At 37.4% G+C, this 25,321-nt stretch overlaps 6 protein-coding genes across 9 annotated transcripts in view; 3 read left to right on the top strand and 3 right to left on the bottom strand.

Annotated features, from left to right (window-relative positions):
- LTV1 (LTV1 ribosome biogenesis factor) overlaps nucleotides 1–1,863 on the bottom strand; it is a 3,274-nt gene extending 1,411 nt beyond the window's left edge. The window contains exons 1-3 of the mRNA XM_018023239.2: nucleotides 1,676–1,863; nucleotides 864–1,589; nucleotides 671–799 (exon numbers count right to left, since the gene is read on the bottom strand). Of these exons, the coding sequence (XP_017878728.1) occupies nucleotides 671–799; nucleotides 864–1,589; nucleotides 1,676–1,678 (858 nt within the window). The 5' untranslated portion in view covers nucleotides 1,679–1,863. The remainder of the gene's footprint in view (nucleotides 1–670; nucleotides 800–863; nucleotides 1,590–1,675) is intronic.
- Nucleotides 1,864–2,097: 234 nt separating this feature from the next.
- Nucleotides 2,098–5,241, top strand: Cdc5 (cell division cycle protein 21). Its single transcript, XM_018023244.2, has 5 exons — nucleotides 2,098–2,142; nucleotides 2,220–2,485; nucleotides 2,563–2,693; nucleotides 2,755–4,433; nucleotides 4,490–5,241. Exons 1-5 carry the CDS (start codon nucleotides 2,098–2,100, stop codon nucleotides 4,709–4,711), a joined length of 2,343 nt encoding a protein of 780 aa, XP_017878733.1. The 3' UTR covers nucleotides 4,712–5,241.
- A 551-nt stretch (nucleotides 5,242–5,792) lies between these two features.
- LOC108624143 (DNA-dependent protein kinase catalytic subunit) lies at nucleotides 5,793–22,284 on the bottom strand. 2 transcript variants are annotated; one of them, XM_018023237.2, is made up of 15 exons: nucleotides 22,197–22,284; nucleotides 18,393–18,551; nucleotides 18,130–18,311; nucleotides 17,896–18,058; nucleotides 17,708–17,823; nucleotides 17,241–17,633; nucleotides 16,995–17,173; nucleotides 16,578–16,831; nucleotides 13,876–16,496; nucleotides 13,645–13,800; nucleotides 9,573–13,580; nucleotides 7,194–9,515; nucleotides 6,438–7,134; nucleotides 6,154–6,359; nucleotides 5,793–6,084 (listed from the first exon to the last, which is right to left on the bottom strand). In XM_018023237.2, the coding sequence occupies exons 2-15, from the start codon at nucleotides 18,517–18,519 to the stop codon at nucleotides 6,007–6,009; spliced, it is 11,502 nt and encodes a 3,833-aa protein (XP_017878726.2). In that variant the 5' UTR covers nucleotides 18,520–18,551; nucleotides 22,197–22,284; the 3' UTR covers nucleotides 5,793–6,006. The 2 variants fall into 2 exon arrangements, with proteins under 2 accessions (XP_017878726.2, XP_026668674.1); XM_026812873.1 differs by lacking the exons at nucleotides 5,793–6,084; nucleotides 6,154–6,359; nucleotides 6,438–7,134 and having other exon boundaries at nucleotides 7,594–7,717; nucleotides 7,816–9,515.
- Nucleotides 19,534–21,693, top strand: LOC108624135 (putative phosphoserine aminotransferase). The gene is made up of 8 exons (XM_018023222.1): nucleotides 19,534–19,599; nucleotides 20,002–20,132; nucleotides 20,212–20,324; nucleotides 20,437–20,598; nucleotides 20,673–20,767; nucleotides 20,819–20,988; nucleotides 21,056–21,316; nucleotides 21,446–21,693. Exons 1-8 carry the CDS (start codon nucleotides 19,534–19,536, stop codon nucleotides 21,552–21,554), a joined length of 1,107 nt encoding a protein of 368 aa, XP_017878711.1. The 3' UTR covers nucleotides 21,555–21,693.
- Nucleotides 21,545–22,944, bottom strand: Mesh1 (Metazoan SpoT homolog-1). 3 transcript variants are annotated; one of them, XM_018023227.2, is made up of 4 exons: nucleotides 22,820–22,944; nucleotides 22,406–22,471; nucleotides 21,996–22,327; nucleotides 21,545–21,912 (listed from the first exon to the last, which is right to left on the bottom strand). In XM_018023227.2, the coding sequence occupies exons 1-4, from the start codon at nucleotides 22,842–22,844 to the stop codon at nucleotides 21,784–21,786; spliced, it is 552 nt and encodes a 183-aa protein (XP_017878716.1). In that variant the 5' UTR covers nucleotides 22,845–22,944; the 3' UTR covers nucleotides 21,545–21,783. The 3 variants fall into 3 exon arrangements, with proteins under 3 accessions (XP_017878716.1, XP_026668679.1, XP_017878715.1); XM_026812878.1 differs by having other exon boundaries at nucleotides 22,406–22,748; nucleotides 22,820–22,911; XM_018023226.2 differs by having other exon boundaries at nucleotides 22,406–22,748; nucleotides 22,816–22,906.
- LOC108624137 (zinc finger protein 830) lies at nucleotides 22,910–24,422 on the top strand. Its single transcript, XM_018023225.2, has 4 exons — nucleotides 22,910–23,119; nucleotides 23,371–23,848; nucleotides 23,919–24,088; nucleotides 24,150–24,422. Exons 1-4 carry the CDS (start codon nucleotides 23,016–23,018, stop codon nucleotides 24,289–24,291), a joined length of 894 nt encoding a protein of 297 aa, XP_017878714.1. The 5' UTR covers nucleotides 22,910–23,015; the 3' UTR covers nucleotides 24,292–24,422.
- Nucleotides 24,423–25,321: the final 899 nt, after the last annotated feature.

Raw genomic sequence — 25,321 nt, 5'->3', positions numbered from 1 at the left:
TTATTGACGCTGTCGGAAAGCTTTTTATACAGAAATTATAAGCCCTGACGTCCTCAACAAGAAAGATTCTATGAATTTTTCTTCTAACTCGAGTATTTAACAAGTTACATATGATTATTTGGCATTTTATTGATGTTGACAAAATCCGACCATTCCACCGTCAAAACAGCGAACTTTTGGTCAAAAATTTCGTTTTTCGCCAATAACTCCTAAACCGTTGGTCGTACGGGAAAATTGTATAAAACCTTTCTTGTAGAGGACGACGAGATCTATAATTTCCATATAAAACTTTCTCGCTAGCGTGAATAGTTTACGAGTTATTAACGAAAAACGAAAAAACAGTTTTTTGCAATTTACTCATTAACTATTGATGCTAGCGAAAAATTTTTACATGGAAATTGTAGATCTCATCGTCCTCTACAAAAAAGGTCTGATGCAATTTTCCCGTAGAACCAACGGTTTTGGAGTTATTGGCCAAAAACGAAAATTTGGAAGAAATTGAAGGTGTACCCCTTGGAAAAATCTCGGAAAAATTGAAAATTTTTTTGTTGTTGTTTATTATTAGCAATGTTCTTCCGACGTCTGATTTCTTTTTAAAAAATGCGTTTCTAAAGTGTATAAACTTTTGTGCTTGACTGTATAGCCAATATATCCTTAAGTGCATACTCACAGCTTCGTTCTTTTGCTTTTCAAACTCAGCTACGCATTGGAGAACTAACTCTGAGTCTGGCGGAAGACATCCTTCGATTTCCTCACCATCCAAAGCACCAATTTCACTATCATCATACGCTGCATACATCTGTAAGAAACAGTAGTATGATCTTGTCGAGGGACAATTAAAAGGTACAATGAAAGACACTCACTCTCTCGAATTTATCATCGAGAAGTTTCAGTTGTTCATTTCTTCTTATCACACTGCTGCTCATAGAATATTCTGTAAACCTCGATTTTGTTTCTTCGTCCTTAAATGTGAATTGAGGACCATTTAAACTGTGTACTTCATCTTGTTCTTCATCAGAGAATTCCATTTGTCCTTCAGATGAAACATCAGACCTTTCTTCTTCTTCAATTTCGCTACAATCTGCATTAGCCAGTTCTATAAAATTGTCTTCTAACTCATTTTCTGGGTCATCAAAATTGAAATCATCATCCATAGCAGCAACTACATCAGGATCCAAATCCAGTCGCAATCCGGAAACTGGGGCTGCTTTATTCAAAAGACCAACTTTTTCTTCCACATTTGAAGCGAATACAGAGGATGGTAAATTAATTTTAGGGGCATCTTTCTGTTCCTTCAACTTTGAAGGTACAGAGTCCACACGTTCCCATTCAGTTGTCAAGGTACTAACGTCCTTAAGATGTTGCAAATAATCGTAATCATCGTCGAAGTATATGCCATATTTCTGCTGCTCCGTTCGACGTTTTTCGTCATCCACATTTTTCTTTTCGGACTTAGTAGGTTGCGATTCAACAGGCACGAGTACCCGCTGAGGTGCAGTTTCATCGGCAACTAACGGATCTCGTTGCGAACGATGAACCAAATGAAACGTTACCGAATTTTTCTTGTCGATAAATTTCTTCGTCTTTCCCTTCGGTTAAACAGTGAAATAATTAAATGATAAATAATATAACCCCATGTACAAATCGCATAATTCGTCTGTCGTATGAAACTTACCATTTTTATTGCTTCTCAGTAATTGAAGGTCGAGAAGAAATAATTAATAGAATATACTTCTTGATATCTTTTACAGAATAAATTCTGTAAACAGTCTTACGGTGATACTTCCAGAAAACAGTGAAAACACAGACACACGTGCTTACTGTTGGGCTTGACGGTCTTCTTTGTTGTTCTAAAATAGTAAAATATTAAAGTGAATCGTGCTCCAGTCACACCACACCACCACTATCAAACTACGACCACTCATCAACTCATGTTACAATACAATTTGGTAGTTTGGTAGTAGTGAGAGATCAGCCATGTTGAGCGAAGCGTTGTCGTGATTCCGATGTGGTTATTGCTAATTATTAAATAAATAAGGACAATCAAGAAGAGTTGTTCAGTTTCCTTTGAACTGTAGTAAAACAGCATAAGTCAAAATGCCGCGTATTATGATAAAAGGTGGTGTTTGGCGCAACACCGAGGTACGAATCATTTCCTAACCTATACGATTCTCATTACGAGAGATGGATCAGAAATAAAAATTGTTTAATCTTTACAGGATGAGATTCTGAAAGCTGCTGTTATGAAATATGGTAAAAATCAATGGAGCCGAATAGCCTCTCTTTTGCACAGAAAGTCTGCTAAACAGTGTAAAGCACGTTGGTTTGAGTGGTTGGATCCGAGCATTAAGAAAACAGAATGGAGCAGAGAAGAGGACGAGAAGCTTCTACATCTTGCAAAATTGATGCCTACACAATGGAGAACAATTGCGCCAATTATTGGCCGGACAGCTGCACAGTGCTTAGAACGCTACGAATATTTACTGTTAGTGAACATGTTTCGTAAATTCAGATTGATATATTTGCAAAGGCCATGTTTTGCATACTTTATTTTGATATCAGGGATCAGGCACAAAAAAAGGAAGAAGGAGATGATGCTGCAGACGATCCTAGGAAACTGAAGCCAGGAGAAATTGATCCAAATCCTGAAACAAAACCAGCCAGACCTGATCCTAAAGATATGGATGAAGACGGTAAGATTCTATTCTACAAACTGTTCTTGTATGTAATCATAATAACATTAGCAATTTGCAGAATTGGAAATGTTGTCTGAGGCACGTGCCAGGCTTGCAAATACTCAGGGAAAGAAGGCAAAACGTAAAGCTAGAGAAAAGCAATTAGAAGAAGCACGGAGGCTAGCTGCTCTTCAAAAGCGTAGAGAATTACGAGCTGCTGGTATTACGGTCTCGCAAAAGAATAAACGTAAACGCGGCGTCAATTATAATTCTGAGATTCCTTTTGAGAAACGGCCGGCTGTCGGGTTTTACGATACATCGAACGAGCACGTGGATCCACTTGCTATTGATTTCTCGAAGATGCGGCAACAACATTTGGACGGAGAATTAAGGCAAGAGAAAGAAGAGATGGAACGTAGGAAAGACAAACAGAAGTTAAAGCAGCGTAAGGAGAATGATATACCAATGGGAATGTTAAATAATGAGGAGCCAGTGAAGAAGAGAAGTAAACTTGTTTTACCGGAACCACAGATATCCGACCAAGAATTACAGCAAGTAGTCAAACTTGGTAGAGCGTCGGAAGTTGCTCGTGAAGTGGCTACCGAAAGTGGTATCACATTATCGGACAGCTTATTAGCTGATTACTCTTTACCGACGAATGCAGCTGTGACTCCTCGCACTCCAGCCGCTACGGATAGAATCCTTCAAGAAGCACAAAACGTTATGGCTCTTACTCATGTCGATACTCCATTGAAAGGTGGATTAAATACTCCATTAAATAAGTCTGATTTCGCTGGCGTCGTGCCTTCCGCGAATGCCGTCGCAACTCCGAATACGATTCTAGCCACGCCTTTCCGTTCGCAACGCAGCGATGGGACACCGGCTAATTCATTTAACACGCCGGTGTCAGCACGAACACAGAACGGAGTTTTAGCAGCCACGCCAGTTCGTGATAAACTCAGTATTAATCCGGACGAAAGCTTAGACGGATCGGAAACTCCGTTAATTCAGAAACAAGTAAAGGAACAGTTGCGAGCCGGTTTGAGCGCGCTCCCAGCACCGCGTAATGATTACGAGATCGTAGTTCCTGAAGGAGAAACAAAAGACGAGGATGGTGCTGCGATGGCTGCAGAAGTCGTTGAGGATCAAGCCGATATAGATGCTAGGCAACAACAAGAATTGGCAGAACAAAGAAAAAGAGAATTGGCAAGGAGGTCGCAAGTCATACAACGGGATTTACCGCGACCAATTGATGTAAATATGAATATCTTGAGACCGTTCATGGATACGCCATTAACGGATTTGCAAAGAGCAGAAGAACTGATTAAAAGAGAAATGATCACGATGCTACAGTACGATGCGCTACAGAATCCAGTACAACCAAGTCGTAAAGGTTCCTCGGGTTTGGTAGCTCAAGCGCAGGCTTACTTAGATCAACATCCGTACGTTAATTTTGAGGAAGAAGAAATTAGTGCCGCGAAAAAACTCCTGACCGAAGAAATGGGTGTTGTAAAAGAAGGCATGGCACACGGAGAACTGAGCTTGGATTCTTACACAACTGTATGGGAAGAATGTTTATCGCAGATATTATATTTGGAAACACAGAAACGATATACTCGAGCAACGCTGGCTTCGAAGAAGGATAGGGTAGAAGCATGCGAAAGAAAGCTAGAAGAAAATCGCATGCATATGACCGGCGAGGCCAAGCGGGCAGCGAGAATGGAAAAGAAACTGAAAGTTCTTACTGGCGGCTATCAGGTACGTAATTTTAGTTACCTTAAAGAATACGTGTATAATTGACGATATAATTTCAGACTAGGGCGCAAGTATTAACGAAACAATTGCACGATCTGTGGGAGCAGATAGAGCAAGCGCATTTGGAACTTTCGACATTTGAATTCTTGCAAACTCAAGAAGAAGCGGCTATACCTCGAAGAGTGAACGCACTTATGGAGGACGTTAACAGACAGACAGAACGGGAACGGGTATTGCAAACTCGGTATGCACAGTTGCAGGATCAGCTGCAACAATGTTAAATATTGTCCACAGGATTTAGTGTAATGTATCATATCTTAAGTACTGTAAAGGTATTGTGAAATACAAAATGATAATTTCTATAGCAGTTCATTAAACATACGTTTCTTGATTCGAGCAAGCAAAAGTGTTGAGATCTCAACTTCATATAATAAATTTTTATTGTCATACAATTTACAATTTTTATTATATGATACAGTTTATTTTAAAAATCGAATTAATTAATAATATATGCGTTATATTACACGAGGACAATACGTAATATTTCAATTTCAATCTCAATGTGATTTATCGAGAATTACAATTAATTTTAGACAAATAAGGATGTAATTATTTATATTTTTATGCTATATATCCGTTTGCGTGTATATAAAACAACACAGAGTTCAGAGTGAGCGAGTTTAAAAATCCCGCAATTTTTCGATCTTGTTCGATAAGTATCGACACCAACAATTATTATAAAAACAAATGTGAAAATATAAATAAATTACTTCAGAAATTAAATACGAACATGCAGAAATGTAACAAAGAATTTATTGTTCATATCATTTGCAATTTTAATATATTCTTAGTTGAAAATATCGAATTGCGATAGTTTCAACTTCTACGCATGCGTCGGCAAAAGTTCGTTACGTTTAAAGTAACCGAATTGGCGGACTACAAGTGCAGAGTGCAGATTTTTACTCGTGATAGTTTTTAATGTTTTACTTGACAATTCAGTATAATTAACTTATTATTCGTGATTGAAACAAAACAAAGCGTACGTATCAATAAAATAATAGTTCAATGTCTTAAAAGTGGAATTATCGTATTATTTAGATACTTCCACAATTCGAGTCTTTTCGATTCGCGAACGAAACACGCCAATATAGTTATATTAATCTTATCAAGTGTTAGTGTAAATGATATCTGCCAGAATTTCAAAAAACTTAGTGATTGGTAAGTTAAAATTGCCTTTTTATGTAAGTTCAAAACTTCTGCAAAATGTACAGTAAATTAAATTTGCTTCAAGATGGTGAGGGTGAGGCGCAAAGGGACTACAGAACGCGGCATTACTTGTAAGTGAAAATTATACTTTAGACATCTTTTTATTTGTTTTTATTAAACATTATCGTATAAAAGATATACAAGTATATCTAATAAGTATAAATGCCTGCATTGCTGTCCTTTATATACAAATATCGTATATACAAATAAGTGTGATAAGCACGTTTGAATGCACAGCACTATTACAAATGAAACTCACAGTAATTTATGTTTTTAAACTGAAATTAGAATGATACTCGAATACTTTTAATTAAAGCCATGGTTGCCATCCGCTATACACGCGACCTAAGATATTTAAATCAGTTGCTTGATCCAACAAGCATTCGACCTGAAAATATAAAAAGTTGTATTATTGACACTACTTTAGTCGCAGACTGAACACTTTAAAACGAAATACCTGTTCCTCTGGGCTTAAAGAATCATTTTTCATTGTCGCTCTCGTTCGTTTAATGTCATCATCCCCGATGACTACAACGCGATACTTATCGAAATACTTATCATTGTGTTGTTCTTTCAATTGATCGACCGTGATCAATGATGGTTTGCTTCCATTTAATTTTTTCTTAACTATGTTAATTTTTTTCATTGGTATCCACTTGATATCTATAATTAGATGAAACATATAATTTTAATTTATCATTTATTGAAATCTTTTGCGAAAATCATTTATTTCACGTATACCTGCAATATCTTCGTCATTTTCTGTGAATGCTTTGTTAGCCTGTTCCGTCCAATTTAACGGTTCGTGAATAAAAACATCCATGCAAGACAAAATAGGTCCTTGATCGTTCCTCAATGCTCGTAGCACATGAATCATTATCGTCCCCAATAGATCTTTTTCTGTGAAGGGCTTCAGTAAGCCCAGAATTTGAGGTGTTAAACGGAAAGGCATTAATTCAGGTATCCTTTGGTCGACGCCGGCATCGAAGGCTAGCCCGAAATCTATTCCTAAACAGCGCCCTGACTCGATAACAAGAGTGTTCTTCAAGTGTCGATCTCCGATCCCTAAGACCCAATGTGCGATGCACATGGTAGCGTACGAGGTAACAAAATTACGACGCAACGTAACGAAGCTTTCTACCGACGGGCACAATACCATCAGCGTTTTACGTAAACTGTCCCACTGGGTTTGACCAATAAGCTCGTTCATTTTAGCTATTACTTTCGAAGCACTGAACTTTAACGTGGCTTCTTTATATCTTTCGTATTCCATCCTCTTATTCGGTGCAACACTTTGTATCCACTTATTATAGATTCCTCTTATCGGTTCATACTTCTTAGCTTCCTTTTCCGACAGCATAAAATGCACTAATTCCTGCAATGATTTGGTATTGTCTATCCACTGTATAAGGCCCAGAGTTTTCGACAAGGGAATCACCTGCATCAAACACTATTATAAGAAATCATTGATCTACATATTTCTGCATGTACACTTACCTGATAAGTAGCGATAGACAATTGCCTTTGCCTGCAAGCTACATCGGTGTGTAACGTTTTATTCATAAGGGTGAACAACTGTTCCAATCTCTGATCTTGCCTCAGGTCTTCTCCGAACTTTACGAGGAAATGATACTCCTTCGCGTCGTTGCCGATCATGGTGATACGAATAGGCTTCCGTACCGATTGCATCATTTGCACGGTAGGCTCGAATCTCATGATTTTCGTATGATACTGAGGCATTGGCTTCCTATAGCCAGTGTACTGTCCAGGTATTTCCACGTCTCTCTCGGAAAAGTTACACAGCCAAGGACTATAATCTTGTAATTTTGTCGAATACTTTGATTCTTTATCAATTGCTTTTTTTAGACCATTGATCATCTCCTGTACCGCTCTAATTTGGTCGGGTGTTTCTTTTTTCTCCAGCATTTTTATCTTTCGTTCGTACGCTGAAAATTCGCGGAAAATAAGCCCTGGTACAACTTCTTGTCCGCTATTCCTTGATATTCCTTGGAATGCTTCTTCTGTAAGTATATTTACGGCTGTAGCCACTCCAAGAGATAAATTTTTTTGAAACTCACACAGATAGTGTATCAAATACAATTTAGGGTGTACAACATACTTCAATGCTGTCAGGAATCGTTCGATTTCTGGTTTGTTGTAGAGAATTTGCCGAATGTCGTACGTACTCGTTTCATTCATAAGAGCGGGATTCGTCTCCACCGTTAAACGAAACGTGTAGATAACTGCGTTGGGATACGTTTCAACGATTCGTTTGAGAATAGGTATAATTAAGGGAGCGATCGATGTTCCCAAATGGGAGAACAATTGCGCCTGCCAGGAGAGGAACAGCCAGGTCTGAACGGCTTCACTCTCTTTCACGAAAATATCCTTCGTTTCCTGATCGCTGAGATACTCAGGTTTCAGCAAACAAGGAAAGTAGTGGGCCGCCTCGAGTGATCCGTGGCGCATCGCTTTCAATATAGATTCGACGAACTGCTTACTTAATTGAACATCGTTTGCACCCGTTCGTGATAATCTGTCGTAACAGTACTTTGAAAGAGTTAAATAGCATTCCTTTATGTTCGTGGTTTCTAAATCACAGCACGCTTTCAGATGTTCGAGGCTGTACATTTCTAACGCCCTTCTAATCTCGGATAAGTCATTAGTTTCATTATTTAGCTTATCTAAAATTACATTATTTTCAATTAGGAGACTTGCGAACGTCGCGTTTTCTTCGCACAGTTGAGCGATCTTCGACGCCAGTTCACTGATTTGCTGCCGAGCGTTAATAGTTGTAGTCTCGTCAAGTTCTTCCTTCTGCAATAGGCTGTGGCACCGCGACCAAGCGGAAGCGTATCGCGATAATTTCTTTTCCGTATCAGTTTCAACATTTCCCGTCAAGTATTTTATTTTCGTGCACATCATTTCAAACTCGTGATGCTTATCCACCGCGTATTCCTTTATTGTACTTTCCAACTGCTTTGCATATTTCTCTGCTATGTATTTGTTTCTCTGATTAAACGCAGTCTCGATTATTTTCAATCTCATGGTAAAAGCAGTAGCACGCATTCGATTAGGAATCTCATTCTCCTCATTCATTTCGGTTTCCATGGACTCTGCGTTGTTTTCCTGCGCGTTACTTAAGAATGTATCAATGATATGCAATCTGTAGGACGTCAGCTTCTCCCATGGGATTAGGGCATCCTGTGGCGATGGCATGGTATTATTCCAATATCTTAAAATGTCATCACACGACGAGCCCGATTGACTCTTCAGTACCTTTACAGATTTATTCAGATCGTTGGTGATGCGCACTTTTTGTAAATTCGAAATTCTTAACTGAGTGGAAAGTGGATGAAGTCTGATCCACTGTTCCCTCGACTCGTCCAAGGTGTTCAATAAAAATTCGCGAGCTACTTCTAAAGAATTGTGCAACAAGAACAACGACAATTCATTACCGAATACTCGTTTAAGGTATGTCGCTTTCTCCTCTTCGACGAGCCAAGCTTCCATGACCTTTTCAACATCGTCGCGAAATTCATCGCTGATGTCCTCGTTTACCAGTTTGCGTGCATGCGCGTCGATCAACCAGGTGAACATCCAATCTTTCCATGGATGGTTCCAAATGTTATCGGAATTTTCGTTCAGCCTACTTTTTATGCGTTTGTCAATTTGATCCCACTTACACATATTACTTAAAGAATCGAATAGACCTTGTAGACAGTGTTCTTTTTCAAATTGCGAGTTTGTCTCGTATGCTTTTTCGTATGCGACTTTCGCTTCCTTCCAATTGTTGGAAACTTGCGCGAACGATGCTGTCTAAAATTTTAAGGGCGATAAAAATTAATAAAAACATGGACATAAATAAATACATACCTGCATATCTTCGTTTTTCATATGATTCTGGAAAATGCTGAGAACCATGTCGACATCGTTCATCGACTTGTAAAGATTAGTTAATTGCAACCATGCGGAAGACGAATCTGTGGAAGCTTCGTTCCGCATTTTCTTTCTCGAGCATGCGGGAGCATCCGGTTCATAAATTATGCTCTCTTCTAAAATAAGCGACCCATGAAAATTTAAACCGTTCGATTTAGAAACTTTTCCAATGGCCTCCAGCGAGCAATTCGTTATACGAGGATTCAATAAGATTTCGAAGACCGCAGACATAGCGGAATTATTCCCTTGCTCGTCCTCTATAATGCGTCTTACGCTGTCCCCAAGCTTTTCCGTGAAGTCGTCGCGTCCTGAGCTTTCGATCAAAGAATAGACGATGGATACTATTATATCCTTACAAATTGTTTGATCGTTTTTCGCTAATTGTTGCAACGTCTGGAGTAGATCGGCGTGAGATATTTCGATATCCGGGAAATCACCGATCCTATACTTCCTGTACAATTTTACGGTGTTCCTCTGTCGTGTTGCTTCCTCCTTTATCATCGTTGCATGCTGGACGTTCATCTGAATCTGATTCTGCCGCATAGCCGCAGAAATGTTGGTCGAACTGCTTAAGAATCGCTTCGACTTTTTATTGTACGCAGGCTCTGGCACTCTTGGCATTTTAAACGTGTTCTCTTCTTCACTATCGATTTCCATCATTGAACTCTCATCAGCGTACGTCGGTTCAAACTCGAGCTCCTGAGTCGCTCGAATGAATAACTCGGAGCTCAGATTATACATAGACGTCGAGTACGTATTCGACGACGTAGCGCTGGTTTGCGTGAACATCTGATTCGTTTGACTAGTCAACGATGGCACGAAAAGAGGAGCTTTTGATCCCAGGTTCTTTGTTCTCCAGCAACCCTCAATTTTGTAGTCCACGTAGTTACAGTCCTGTAAAGGCTCGAACATCTTTTTTGTATAATCCCTGGATACCTTGGTAAGATCAAAGATTAGTAAAAGTACGAAAGGCAAGAAGTTGTTTCCGACCTTGGAAGTGTACATGTTCAAAGTTTCCAGTAATCTCTTTTTGCAGGTGTTTGTTAATTGCGCGTCTTGCGTCCAGAAGTTGCATACTTTGTTTTGTAAGGATTCGGTGGGATCTAACATTGCGTTTATTAATATTTCTCTACTCGTGCACATCAATTCTTTGACTTCGTTAGCCCCGGTATCGTCTGTTACGTACTTCTTATAAATACTTATGAATATATCATAAGCAATGTCTCTGTATTCAGAGAGTTTGTGTTTCGCGTAAGACACTGCCAGAGCTGATAGCGATAAAATGTTCGCGGCAGGTAGAATAGAGACCAGAGAATTGATAATTTTTAATGACACTTTCTCGCAAGGCGAGGTTCGCTTCTTTAATAAATCTTGAAACTGCGTGTAAACCAATTCCTTCAATAATCGATCCACGGTGAAGTTCGGTACGCACAACAGAAATATTTCCAAACAATTCGACTTTCCCTGAAAGTCCACCTTGGGCATACTCGCGTCGACGAAGACGAAATACGTCATTGCCGCAGGTGGATAATTTTTACACAATGCGTAAATACAATTCACTAGCCTGTTCGAGAGGTTCTTTTGCATCTGCTTCAATATATTTCGAATTTTGTCGATTATAGCGTCCTTCCTCTCCGTCAAGCCAGTGTCATTGCCCGCATGTTTCAAAATCAAACCGAAACACTCGCAGCATTGTAAAACCGTTGCCTCGTTCTTTTTCCATTTTTCTAACTGCTTCTCCAGAAATTCTAATATATCAGGTCTATTAAGGATCTCGTCTTTCATATTATTCACGAGACAGATTAATATCAAGAAGACTGCAGCTTCGGGCACGTTCGTCATCTTATCGTTCAAAATCTGAGGTAACTTCAAATAAGGATGCCACAGCTCGAGTATCGTTTTCACCAAATTCATATTATATTCATAAATTGCCTTTGAGATTTCTGCGGTCTTTCCCACCATCGTCTTCTCAATGATCTTTTCCCATAACAATTGGAACAAGGCTCCATCCTCATCGAACACGAATTTGATCGACGTCGGCGTGAATTTACTGTGCCAGTCCATTAACATCTCTAGAACGTCAACGATGATATAATTCAACTGATTTTTTTTCAAATAATGGCACATCGCGTTTACTATAGGTTTGAACAAGAATTTCCCATACGGTTGAAACACGGTCTGCATGTTCAAGATAATTTTCAACATGAACAATCGTATGTTATCGTACTTTGCCAACAGAATTGAATTCTGGAAACAGTTTAACCATTTCGGCATCGTGACGTGCTCGTCGGTAGGAATCGTAGATATTTCTTTAGATATCATATGACTCAAAACACCGCAGATAGAAGCCATACACTCGTGATTGTTCAACTCGTCCTCTTCGAAAGTCAAACTCATACATTCTTCTTTATTCGTGCGGATAGGTTTGCTGTGAATAACCGCTTCATTAAAATCGTAAGCATTCATATCCTCGGTTAACGTGCTCGTGGATAAGTCGTAGCTGTAAATATACGAGTAATGATCGGAGATCTGCCTATCTCTTATGCTCTTCCTTATGTTGATCAGCCTTTTACGATACTTCGGATACTCTTTCATCGTCTGTTCGAAATTATATGTCTTCTGACAGTCTATAATGTTCTCCCAAATCAGTTGTTCCTTCTTGGAGTTCTCGGCGAAGATGATCACGTAAGAGTCCTCGTCCCTTTTGAAAGAAGACAGAATAGCTATAGAGCAATTGTATGCAGAGCAATGCAGTAGTCTCATCATTTCTTTGAGTTCATGAACGGGAGTTTTTAATGCGCGCACGTTCAACGCATTGCTATACAAACTCTGCAAGAGTTCTCTTCCAGTGGACACTTCGCCCATAGCGTTCTGCGTGATTATGCTCTCGACGTTGTCTATGTCGTTTATGTGTACTTTTGCAAACATGATTCCTATAAGATCGTAGCATCCTATTTTCGATACCAGAAGCTGAGTCGTGTCCGAGGTATTCCCAAGAACGCTTTGGAGAATAATCGTGTGTATTTCTTTGATATTTTTCTCGAAGAATCGGTGTATCACTGCGTCCTTGCAAAATTCGAACAATGGTAGAAGAAAACGATGTAACACTTCGAACCTTTCTTTCACTGGTGTGTTCGACTTTATAAATAATTTATATGCTATATTCATAGATTTTACTGCATGGTCAATGGTGATCGAAGCGAAGTACTTCTTTATACATTCATCCGTTTTTTCGGTACATACATGTTCAGCAATTCCAGCAGCAAACGATATTACAGACTCGAATACTGCACTGGATTTGGTGATTGGTACCAATGTTACCAATTTCTGAAAGCAATTGATTACTTTTAAGCCTTTTGCGTTCTTGTCAGAAAAATCCTTTGGACATACATCTAGTCTGTCGTTTCTCAAGCCACGCAAAATAACGACGAATTCCTTGGTCTCTTTAGATGCCAGACACATGAGAAAATTCTGAAGGATATCAATTTTGTATTCTAAATCTGAATTTTCGATCAATTCTCTGAGAATCCATTCATAAAGATCTTCATTCAGAGACGTCTCCGTCGGTTCCTTCTTCAGGTGAATTGCAATCCCGAAAATGCGTATCAGTTTATCCTTTCTATAGGAAAAATTGCTCACAGCATTTTCGAACAGCGTAAAGTTTTTAATAACCGTGTCCGTCAACAATTCTGTATCAGGCAGCTGTTTCTTGTGTCGTTGTACGAACATAAACAATTTTTCCATTATTGTTAAGAAGAGGGCAGGATCTTCTCTCGACATGTCATTAAGCGTTTCCATAGTTTTCTCTATATCCTTTAACATATATCTAAATATCTCGTTTTTGAAAGTATCCAGGAAATGTACACCATGACCGATATTTCCGTAATCCGTAACAAGGATTGTATTATCTTTGACTAAATTGATTAATGTTTTCGTCATCGAAGGCTGTAAACATAATTTTATTAAATATTATTCTGAAAGAAACGCGCGAAGTTAAATGATAAAATACCTGATAACGCATAAGCAGAAATTCCATTATAAGCTTCAAATAGTCTTTCACCGGCGGTTTTATGTTTGTGCCGATGAGCTCTTTCGCCCATTCTGTTGTTAGAATCTTGAACATACGTCTAACTAGATCTTCTGATTGAAGAATCAATCCTTTTATCTGTAGGATAAAATCATTAATAAACAACTTAAACAATACTGATACAAAGTATCATTATAATTGTTCGCATATTACATTATCTAGTTGATCGAGAATGCCATGACGTTCCAAGAAGATTAAACCTTGAACGTAGTGATTAAGTCCACTACTACAGTTTGATTTATGGACAATTTTATCCAAATCAATGAAATCCGTTAGGTGTTTGTTCACATATACAGACAGTTCAGATTTGATTCGGTATAATACAGAGCTAGCACTTTTCTGAGCTACCGATTGTAGCATGTTCCCCACGATTGCAGGAGTTGCTTCGGCAACTTCAACGTTCTTCGAATCAAATCCTATTATATGCGGGCACATTATGCATTTCGCGATCAACTCGTTTAGATCTTTACTGAAAAATACATCTGGAAAGTAATTGTCCTGAAAGCCAGAGTTTATCAACGTTTGTATGAACTGAAACAGAGCCAGTATCGTTTTACATTGTAATGTCTGCAGATCCTCGAGTTCCTTCGTGAACATCATAAAATCACGATCTTTCTGCTCAATCTTTATTCTGTTCGCCACGCAGATGAAATTGCTCGCGCAATTAAAGATTAATTCTTTCTGATTCGAATTTCCAAATAAGGATTGAACATCTAACAATTCATCTTTTATCAACCAAATGTAACAGTCCAAGCTTCTCAAAAGTGGTAGCAGACCTTTATGCGATAAGTTCTCCTTTTTCCGCTGGAGACCATTCGATATTATATTATTGAACGCGTCAATTCCTCGAGTCTCTATATAATTCGTTATAATCGCTTTAAGCGAACCAAAATTTGCCACATGCTCAGAAAGTTTGACAACCAGTTCCACGCATTTCGCTCGACGACACTGGTCCAAGCAACCGCATTGAGTGAGCAGCCAGTTTACAGCATCGAGCAAAGTCGAGTCTTCGAATTCGACGGGTTTCCTACGACTTCCGTGCGTCGCGTTCAACAGATTTTTCTTAACTATTAAAACCTTCTCAACATGTCCGAGTGCGACGATGATTGACGGGTCGTTGCAACCGTCCAAACTTTTTACGAAGTTGTATAAGATTTCCAACCAGTACGTGGATACGATCTTCTCGTCTTCGCGTAGGATAGTATAGAGATGATTGAAAGCCGTGGCGGCTGCTATACGCTTAGAAGCGGATGGATGAAGCGTGAAATTGGTCATTTTACGTACAACTTCCTCGATGTTTTTCCCATTGTTGGATTGTTTTATGGACCATTTGGTAAACTCGGCTAAGCACAACCCGCAGAATTCTCTGAGGGATGTATTGGAATCGTTGCATAAGCCTTGGAAGAGCGAGTCAACGAAATGTGTGGTAGCTGGAGAATGGAGCATAAACTTGGAGCTTAACCAGTGCGTTAATTGAAGCATCAACGGTTGAAACATTTTCCTCGCTGTCTCGTCATAGTCACAGCCTAACTTTAACAGGGCTGGGCACAACATCACGTAGATGGGAACGTATCGATTCGGGTTACTCACTAAATGTCGTGCAGTTTTTCCAAGGACGAATGCCAATATGGAATGTAGTACTTCGCAAGCGATTATTTTCGTTCGCCTGTCGCTGGAACTTTGAGCCAACAAAAGCACCCTTGGCAAGATTTTGTCGAAATAAATGTCGACTTCGGTATCACCCAATTTTAGCGAGTATTCGAGCAAGTCTTTCTTGTCCCAAGTAACTCCCGTGTCCATAGATCTCTTGTAAATGTAATTCATTGTTATATCGGAATCGAGCGAGGCGATAAATAGCAAAACTCTGCCTTGAAACTTTTGTAAAGTATTATCATCTTTCGAAACTATTTTTTTAATAACTTTCCGCTCCGCCTTTATAATATCTTGTAGAAACTCTGTGGAACTTTCTTCGCTATGTAAATACGGCTCCAGGAATGGCAATATTTCTTGTAGAAAAGTAATAGTGCGTTGATTGTCTAAGGCGTTTTTCCACTTCTCTAACGCATCCAGAGCCACGCAAGCTAATTCGAAATCACTAATACCGACAGTAAATGCGATTTTAAATACTGGAATCGTGTCGTCCAGAATGCGTTCTACGTACATAGTGGGCACCTCTAAGATTAATAACAGAGAAGTGGTCAACAATTCATTAGAAAACGTAGGGATCAAGTCCAATGCGTTCATTAAATATTTATGCAACATTTCTAACGTTTCTGTTTCGATGTCGTCTTTGTTCAAGTTCGAAATATGTTTGTACATAGCACGTACTAGTTTATAAAATCCCGATACCAAATGATGCCTATATGACGTAATTATAACTTTCGATAAAAATTTGTTCACTGTATTTTTTAATAACAGAGGTTCCAATTTCTGGATTATGTCAAAGTACAGATCTACCATATTGACGAATATTCGAAAGTCGGCTACGTTCTCAGCTACCTGAGAGTAGGCTGCGTCTGAAAAGACGCTGTCCTCTTTCGTTTTCGTGTCCAGATTCAATTTCTCCATTAAGGCAATGGCCACGTGCATAGTCATATCAATTACGTCCTGCGCAATATTCCCGTGCCGCCCGTATCTATTTACATTTAACAGTTCTAACCATAGGGGTAAATAATCCTTGTAACATATTGGGCGCTTCATGTGGTTCATCGCTCGTTGTAATTCGGCATCCACAAGCAAAGTATGCGAACAAGTCCATATTATTCCAACGTGAACTAAATTGAATCAGTCATAAATTTAGTCAATCTCAATTCCTCGTTGTCTTTAGTCCTGGTACATAAAACGTGAGCACTTACTTGTGTTGTAAAGGAATTCTTCTAAAAGATCTTTACTGATTGAGCCAACGTGAATGATCGTGTTTATAAACGATGTCACAGCAAGATCTCGGCTGGTTATAGGAAAGTCGGGAAATCTTTTAATCAAAAGAACGCTTAGCTTCGTGATCACGTTGATTTGGTCAATAGTAAGGGCTGACATATGTAAGATTATTTCTGAGAGAGCTTCTTGGTAATTGCATATGCTTTCTAAGTATGCCTTTCCTACATCATCACTGTAAAATGTGGAAAATGATTATAGTAAATTAGATTGCAGATTTGTATGCAAAATCAAATTTCTGATGTCAATTTAAAAAATTATATTTAACTTGAAATTTCGAAAAGAACGTGTGTCTTCTATAAATGCATAAAAAAATATTAGTTCTTACTAATTGTTACCTTGAGAAGAGTGGCATGGCACAATTAGTTATAAGAGAGAACATGTTTTCCACATCCTCGTCACTGAGGTATCTTTTACATGGTGCAGCTATTTGACTATATCCGTACAATATGAAACATTGCGGATTTGAATTTACATGATTGCTTCTTATCTGTTCTTCGAACAATTGCTTAAAATACTGAAACACATAGCGAATATTAAAATGATAACACCATAACTCAATCATTTAATAATAATTGCGTTACCAAAAATATCGTTTTATCATCTTGCGAAGTTTTATTCTTTAAAGTGCTTCCGATCATTCTATAGAAGACTCTCAAAGCGTGCTGTCCGTATTTGCTATATTCAACATTTTTGTATTCAGACAATCGTTTCAATAGATCGTACCAGTACTCATAATCGCGGTAAACGAATTCTCTGAACAGCTGCATATGCGTGGATAACAAATTGGCTGCTGATTTCATTGACATTTTTTTATATGAATATATCTCAGGACGACAGAATACTTTAAGCCATTCGTATAGCTCCGTGTAATGTTCCTTCGTCACTTCGCTCGAAACATTCTCTAGTATGTCAGAGAGAACTTCGAAATAAAGTGCAAATACATCAATGAGAGAGGACACATTTGTTGGATCGTACTAAAATTAATAATTAAAAATAAGTATTCTTCGTTTGAAAATAAAGTCTAGAGAGAAACGAGAATATAATAAACCTGTGCTCTGAAATCATTTATCAATTGCACAAAGATCTTTGTGTATTGATTCCCTTCTATATTATGCGGGGAATATTTTGAAATAGTTCCAAGCACGGAAAATAACAAAGCTCTTTCTGTAAAGATTTCGATTGTTAATGCTAAAGTTAATTGATAGATTAGATTGATAGTGCTAGTTAAAATATTACCTTTGATGTCGACACAATAAAATATAGATATAAATTTTTCTACTGTTTCATTCAACTCCATATCGAAGTCTTTAAAAAGTTTAATCAAAGTATTAAAAACGCCGCAGGCAGCTTTTTGAATGTATCCGGAACTTTGCGTTGCGAGCGCTAATTGGCATGTATTCTGTTATAAAATAGAATTATATAATATACACGAAGTAATGTTCGTAGTTCATTTCAATAGCAGTCTCATACCTTGGAATTAATTATATATGGTTCAAATATATCCGTAAACTGTTCCATGATAAACCCAAGCAGATGAAATGCTTCTTTTATTGAGCTATCAAAATTTTTTTGGGGTTTCGGTCTTCTAAGCTCAATATTAATATAATAGAGCAAGCCTTTCTTTGGATCGAACAATTGAGATAGTGCCAATTCTGTGCATAATTCAACGATAACAATTTGACGTTAATTAAACGAAACAAGCAAAATTTATAGTACTACAAGATACTACTTGCCGCTATCATCTTTCGCTATATTTTGAAAATATTTTTTACTATTTTGTAAAATATCTGTCAACTGCACAGAATTCCGCTGCTCTACAGCTTCAACGAAAAGATCTACAAAATTTGTAAAAGAATCCATCGTTGCTCGCACGATTAACTATTTATTTCCGCCTGTAATAAAATAACAAATAATAATTCATTGTTAAAATAACTGACGATAAAGAATGACTTATAGTATAGTATTTCATATTTTTTAAACTTATCAGTCTTGCAACAATTAATAAATAACGAAATAAGATATGTCTTATCACCAATTTTGTGATTTGATTTAAAACTACAAAATCCAGTTTGATCCAGTACATAGATAAATGGATCAGAGGGCAAACTTATACAAACGGGAGATAAGACATTGCAGGGGGTATTTGTAGATTTATCAGAGAAACAGCTTCCTCAGAGGAATGATATTACGAAAATCGTTCTAAATATTTTAACTAACATTACTTGCATACTGAGAAAGCAATTCCTGGAAAAGTACATCACTTTTCAGTTATTGCAAAACTCAACAAAGGAAAATCGCGAGAACAAATTTTTCTTAAAATTTGTTCAGCAATTTTTAATCGTTCAATTCTCGCGGGAACTCAATTAGTAATAATAAATAAGTTTCCGTTGCTATTATGTCATTATCCGCATTTGTTTGTTCGGCGAGACCTGTTTGACGAGTCTTCGCGCACGCAAAAGCAATACGCGAAACCAGAAGTGTAAAGCGATACCAAGTATCACCGATCGATTATAGATTACTTATCTTTTTTTTTATTCCTACTGGAATAAAATCTCGGGAACACGCAAGTCAGTTGCATAAAGATTGCAAGCGAGTTAAAAAGTTGAAGAGAAAGTAAAAGGAAATGAGACAACGAAAAATAAAATGAACTGATTTATAATCACGTGTCATGTTGACGAGAAATTAGAGTTTGAAATGTGGCCAATAAATGTAAGAACAACCAATCGTGTACAATAAGAGCCTCCCAGACTATTTACAAGGAGATAACGGGAGAGCCGGGAGCTGAAATTTCTTTGTGCATCGAATCCGGTTCAGTCGGTTCAGTCTTTCTGTACCAGCGGTACCAGCCGTCCAGAGCGATATTAGACGTCCACGATGAGCGATAGTTCGGAGAACAAAGTGATCAATTTTGGTGCAGGACCGGGCAAACTGCCGGAAGAGGTATCGCGGATAATTAGCCACGTTTCTGTTGTGCTTTTACTTGTATTATTTATATTTGTACTTGTATAAATATTTGTAACTTGTAATTGCACTTATTTAAGCATTATTGTCAACTGATATTCTTTTTTATTTCTTGCTTATTAAAATTCCGGATACAAGATTCGTTAAATATTTAAATATATCGAAATGTAGATTATTTTGATTCAATAACTGAAGTTTCACTTTCGCGAAAGGTCATTCTCGTTCGTTCAACTATGCTTAGCGTCGTTCGTATCAACCATGAGCAAATATTAAATTAATTAGACCCATCACGAGTGATATACGTTCTCTTCTCGGAATAAATCATTTTGTCTGTCGAATAATTTGATGGAATAATATCGACTCAACATTTCATTCGTGTAGGTGTTGCAACATGTACAAGCAGAACTGCTTGAGTTTGGCGATACAAAGGTTAGTATCACGGAATTAAGTCATAGATCAACCGAATTCAAAAACATTATTGATGATGCACAAGCAACGTTAAGAGAAATATTGTAAGTCAAGAGCACTGAACGATACCAGTGAATGAAAATGGGTTTTCCATAAGAATAACGAGTTTTCAAAACCTTGCAGACACGTGCCCAATAATTATAAAATTTTGTTCATGCAAGGGGGCGGAGTAGGCCTCTTTGCCGCTGTTCCTTTAAACATGATGACGACTGGTACCGCAGACTACATAGTAACTGGTAAATTCTCACAAATTCCTCTGCGCAATAAATATAAGCGCGATTGTTTGCACTGAACGAAGAGAGAAGAGTGCAGGTCAATTTGTGTTTTAACTAAAAATGAATCTTCGAGGTTTATGGTCAGCTAAAGCTGCGAAGGAAGCGGAGAAATATGGAAAAGTGAATTTGGTTTTACCCAAAGCCACGAAATACATCGAAATACCTGACCCGTCCTCTTGGAACTTGGACCCTAACGCATCTTACGTTTACTACTGCGCTAATGAAACGGTTCACGGTAAACTAGATAATAGAAGATTAAAGCAGTGAGTGCTACAATCAGATAAAATTATGCGAGTCCCCTTATTTAAGGTATCGAGTTCAGTTACATTCCTGAGACGAATGGAGTGCCGTTGGTCGCCGACATGTCGTCGAATATACTCACGAGATCTTTAGATATTTCGAAAGTACGTAGTTTGCGCGGATGAAAACGAGCGCTAAATAATATGTTATTGCAGTTCGCAGTGATATTCGCCGGAGCTCAGAAAAACATCGGCCCGGCCGGTGTTACTCTCGTGATAGTAAGAGACGATGTTCTCGGTCATGCAATGAAAGTCTGTCCGACAATTTTCGATTTTACTGTTCTGGCAGCTAATAACTCCATATACAATACGCCGCCAGTATTTCAGTAAGCGCCTCTGATAAAACGAATTCTGAAAGTTACGGTTTCTCAAAACGTTCGTATTAACTTTCAGAATATACGTAGTTAGTTTAGTTTTCAATTGGATCAAGGAACGCGGTTGCGTTGAGAAAATGGAAGAACTGGCGATCAAAAAGAGTCAAATCATATTCGATGTCATCAATAAATCGAATGGATTCTATTCGTGTCCGGTTAAACCGGAAGCGAGGAGTAGGATGAATATCCCCTTTAGAATAGGTAAAGACGACGAGGAACTTGAGAAAGAATTTCTTTCAGGCGCGAGTGCGCGCGGAATGCTTCAATTGAAAGGTCACAGGTCAGTGTAACGTAGAAAATTGCTAGCAAAATAATGAGTGGCATTGGCTGCAGCATATATCTACATTGAGAATTCATATCTGGGATATCTTGGAGCTTTAGAATACAGAAACATTTGATTATATTACAGGACGGTAGGTGGAATCCGAGTGTCAGTGTATAATGCTATTACTGTAAAAGAAGTAGAAATATTGGCAGAATACATGAAATGGTTCTACCAACAACATAATAAAAATTAAAAGATTATATTTCGAAAGCGTTCTTCTACCAAAATCGATGTACAAATTTGTGTATGGTATACGTTTTTCTCAATGTCTTATGAAGAGCTTTATATATTTTATACAATCATTCCAATAAAACTGATGTTTATAAACAAAATTGATCCTCCTGAACATTGCATTAAATATCTTATACTGAGTACTACAAATGCTTTTATTCCGTTAATATTCGTTTAACAAAGTAACAACACTATATCAGCGATTTTTTACATGCACACAATTCTCTTTCTTGAGATACTCTCTCTGCAAATATTAGGTCCAGCTGTCTTTCTAGATGAAAATTAGTTTTCCGACATCCATCAATCACAGCTTTGGACCACTGCAATTAATATTTCTCCTTTTACAAATTTTTCTAAAAGATTAAATGGGTGTTGGAAAACAACTCTCGTATTTTTTAATTACCTTAAAGTATTCTTTTACTCTATCCTGTGACCAGCCAACTGGTACAGAATTTTGCAGGTCTCTCAAATTATATAATTTATCTGCTAAGGTAACTAATTTAGCTTTATGACTTTTATTAGGTGCATTCACTATCTGTAATCTCTTACGTTCCATTGTTGGTAAATTTTTGTCATCGGTTACTTCCTTAACAATATTACAAACCTCAGTGCCAAATTCATTCTCTATTTCTTCGAAAGTCGTGTTCGTGTCCTCGACAGTGTCGTGCAAAAGAGCAGCGATGATCACAATCGGATCATGAATCTTGCCTTCTTCGATCAAAATATTTGCCACACCTAAATAAAATCCATTAATGAGTTACTGCGGCTTATATTATTTTTTATTGATAAATTTATTTTATATAAGTGACAAACCTATCGGGTGATTTATGTACGGAGTCTCTTTCTCGTCTTTTCTTCTTTGATCCTTATGCTTTATCGCTGCAAAATTGACACATTTGATTACTATTGACAACAGTTCTGGTTCGGTCAATTTTCGGGAGCACAACGTGCAAGATCCAACCACGGTAAATGGATCATGATTAACAGATGGTATAGAGACAGTATTTTCCATTATAAATTTATTACGTTTTCCCACAACTATTGCGAACGATAATGATAGTGAGTCATTCACTATTAATCAGTCGTAGCGTAGCAAAAATTACTTTGGAATCACATGAAGTGTTTACATCGAAATTTGTTTGAATACGCGTAGAATCTATGATCGTGAAAAATATCTTTTTAATCTATTGACATATAATAATACGTAATAAATAGATATCTACCTACGGACGTATGAATTAATTGCCATCATTGCAATTGTTGTGATTGCGTTATTATTAATTTAAATAATTCCATGGTAGAGGTGCTGGAGTTGCATAAGATAAGTGCATACAAAACCTAGCCTGACCTGACGTAGCCTAAACAGTGAGAAGTATTGTTCGTTGTTTACGTCGTTTGTAATTCGTGTAAATTATTAATCGAGATGTCACTTAAAAGAAAATTAACGCAAGATGATCTGCGTAAAGCTATGAGCGAGCATAAAAAGAGAGCTGGGACTGTGAAAAAGATTGAATCGCCGTTGGCAAAATATCCTTTTTATTACAACTTAATTCACTTTAAGGTTAGGCTTTATAATTCTCTTCTATCGTCTGATTTACATACTTTCATTTATTTATTTTGAAAATGAAGCTTTTCTAATATTTTATTTTCATTCATTTTTGGATGAAAAGTTTTGTGAAATAATAAATCACATATTAAATTATTTATATATATATAAATTAGTAATCATTTGAAAGGTGCAAAACATTATGTTAAAAAGCCTTAGCTATGGTAAATACATATACAGATGCAGGGCAGCTTATGTGTATTTTGTGCAAAACTGTTGTACGTAGTGAGGCCATTTGGCCAGTGCATTTAAACTCAAAATCTCACAAGGAAAACATTCTATCAGCGAAGAAAACAAAATTAGATACAGATACCACAAAAATTCAAGCCTTTAAAAGGCCTACTTCTCCTTCCCAAGAATCGTCAGTAAATAAGAAAATAAAAGGTATATTGAAAAACAGCAAGGCACAATCAGTACAAGTGTCATCGAGTTTACCATCAGACTTTTTTGACAAACCATCAAAACAAGTTAATGGTACAACACAATCGAACGCTGTCGCCTCAGAACAAAAATCAGAGAACAAAAAGGAGGTAGTGCCTGAGAAAGATGTGAAAAATGTAGAAATTGAAGAAGAAAAAGAAAAGAGCAAAGATGCGAACCAGGCATCTCTTCCAGAAGGATTTTTCGATGATCCAGTTCTAGATGCCAAAGTAAGGACATTACATAGATGCTGTATGTATGAAGATGTAATGTCTCATTACATACCACATGGGATTTTAGGTTCGTAACGTGGAATATAAAAATCCCATCGAGGAGGAATGGGAGAAGTTTCAAAAGGTAATTAAAGAAGAAACTGCACAGTCTGCGCAAATTATAGCAGATGATCAAGAAGAGGCGACAACAGAAAGGCAATTAGATGAAATAGAGGAACAGATACGACATTGGTCTAGGTAATTTACGCAGTCAACTGAATATTATAAGACGTGTGACAATGATTTTTTATTTCGATAGAGTAATGGATCTCGTGAAACGCAAGGAACAAGTGCAGGCTACTGACAGGAAACAAAAGAATGCAGATGACGATGTCTCCAGCGGAGACGAGGCCGAGTTCGACGAGTTCCTCGACTGGAGGGCAAAAAATTCTTATAAATGAGACTAAAATTACTGTACAGTATTATAACTCTGTAAATATTCAAAAATACGATATTATTTAAGTACCTCAAAACCTGTTTGATCTAGGAGATTATTGTTATAATAAATGGTTCTTCGTATAGAATTTCGAAATATCGTTTGTATTAAACAAAAAAGAAATAATTCTTACAAGAATTTTTTGTTCATTATTACCTTCTTTCATGGAAGCAGTACTTTTAATTGATGATTCAGGAAAGGTGAATGAGATGAAATATAATAATTGGAACAATTTTTACAGTATATTAAGATTTTATTAAAACGAATTCGAAGAGTCAGAATATAATAATTAAGTTTTAAATACAATCGTTATAGAGTAATAATTCATCTGTTACAAGCTATAATATGAAATGTATAATATAAAGGTTACAAGGTAGCCTAAGCCGCTAGTAAAATAGTGTGGGTACAGTATATATTGCCAAAAAGTTCAACGATATCCACTTTCGTTACATACCGGACATTATAAAATATTTGAAAATCGACAAATGAGAGACTCGCATACTCGTTTAACCCGCACCCATCCACGCGTCAGTAGCTAGGAAGTACACCTTCTATTACGTTAGTCGCTAAACAATATTTCTTCGCGTGAGTCGACCTAACGCCTGCTTCGAATAATACATGTATATCTAGAACCTCCGCGACGTCCCCATTAAATTTCAGGATCGCCGCCTATAGAAACCCTGCGACTTAAACACTCTTACAGTATTTTTCAGCATAGCGCGTAATCTTAATAGAGCTTAATTTTATTTTACGCGATTCTCTTTCTCTTTAAGACCAGAAGCGAAAGCTATAGTTTATAATCGTGTTTCTTTGTATATAATATAAATACGCAATGTCTTGAGACGAACGTATGTATAATAATTAATCTTTCATCGTTTACTCTCTAAATCGAATCACAGTAGTTCACCGTGAACCGTCCTACACAGTTAATCGAACATCACGAGACGGATCATTGAATTTAAGCACAAAACTGCGATCAGGCGAAGCTCCTAATT

Source organism: Ceratina calcarata, unplaced genomic scaffold (genome assembly GCF_001652005.2).
Source record: "Ceratina calcarata isolate Rehan_Ccalc_2016 unplaced genomic scaffold, ASM165200v1 scaffold298.2, whole genome shotgun sequence".
Classification (NCBI taxonomy): domain Eukaryota; kingdom Metazoa; phylum Arthropoda; class Insecta; order Hymenoptera; family Apidae; genus Ceratina; species Ceratina calcarata.
Note: the sequence above shows the minus strand (reverse complement) of the source record. Positions and strands in the feature narration are given on the sequence as shown.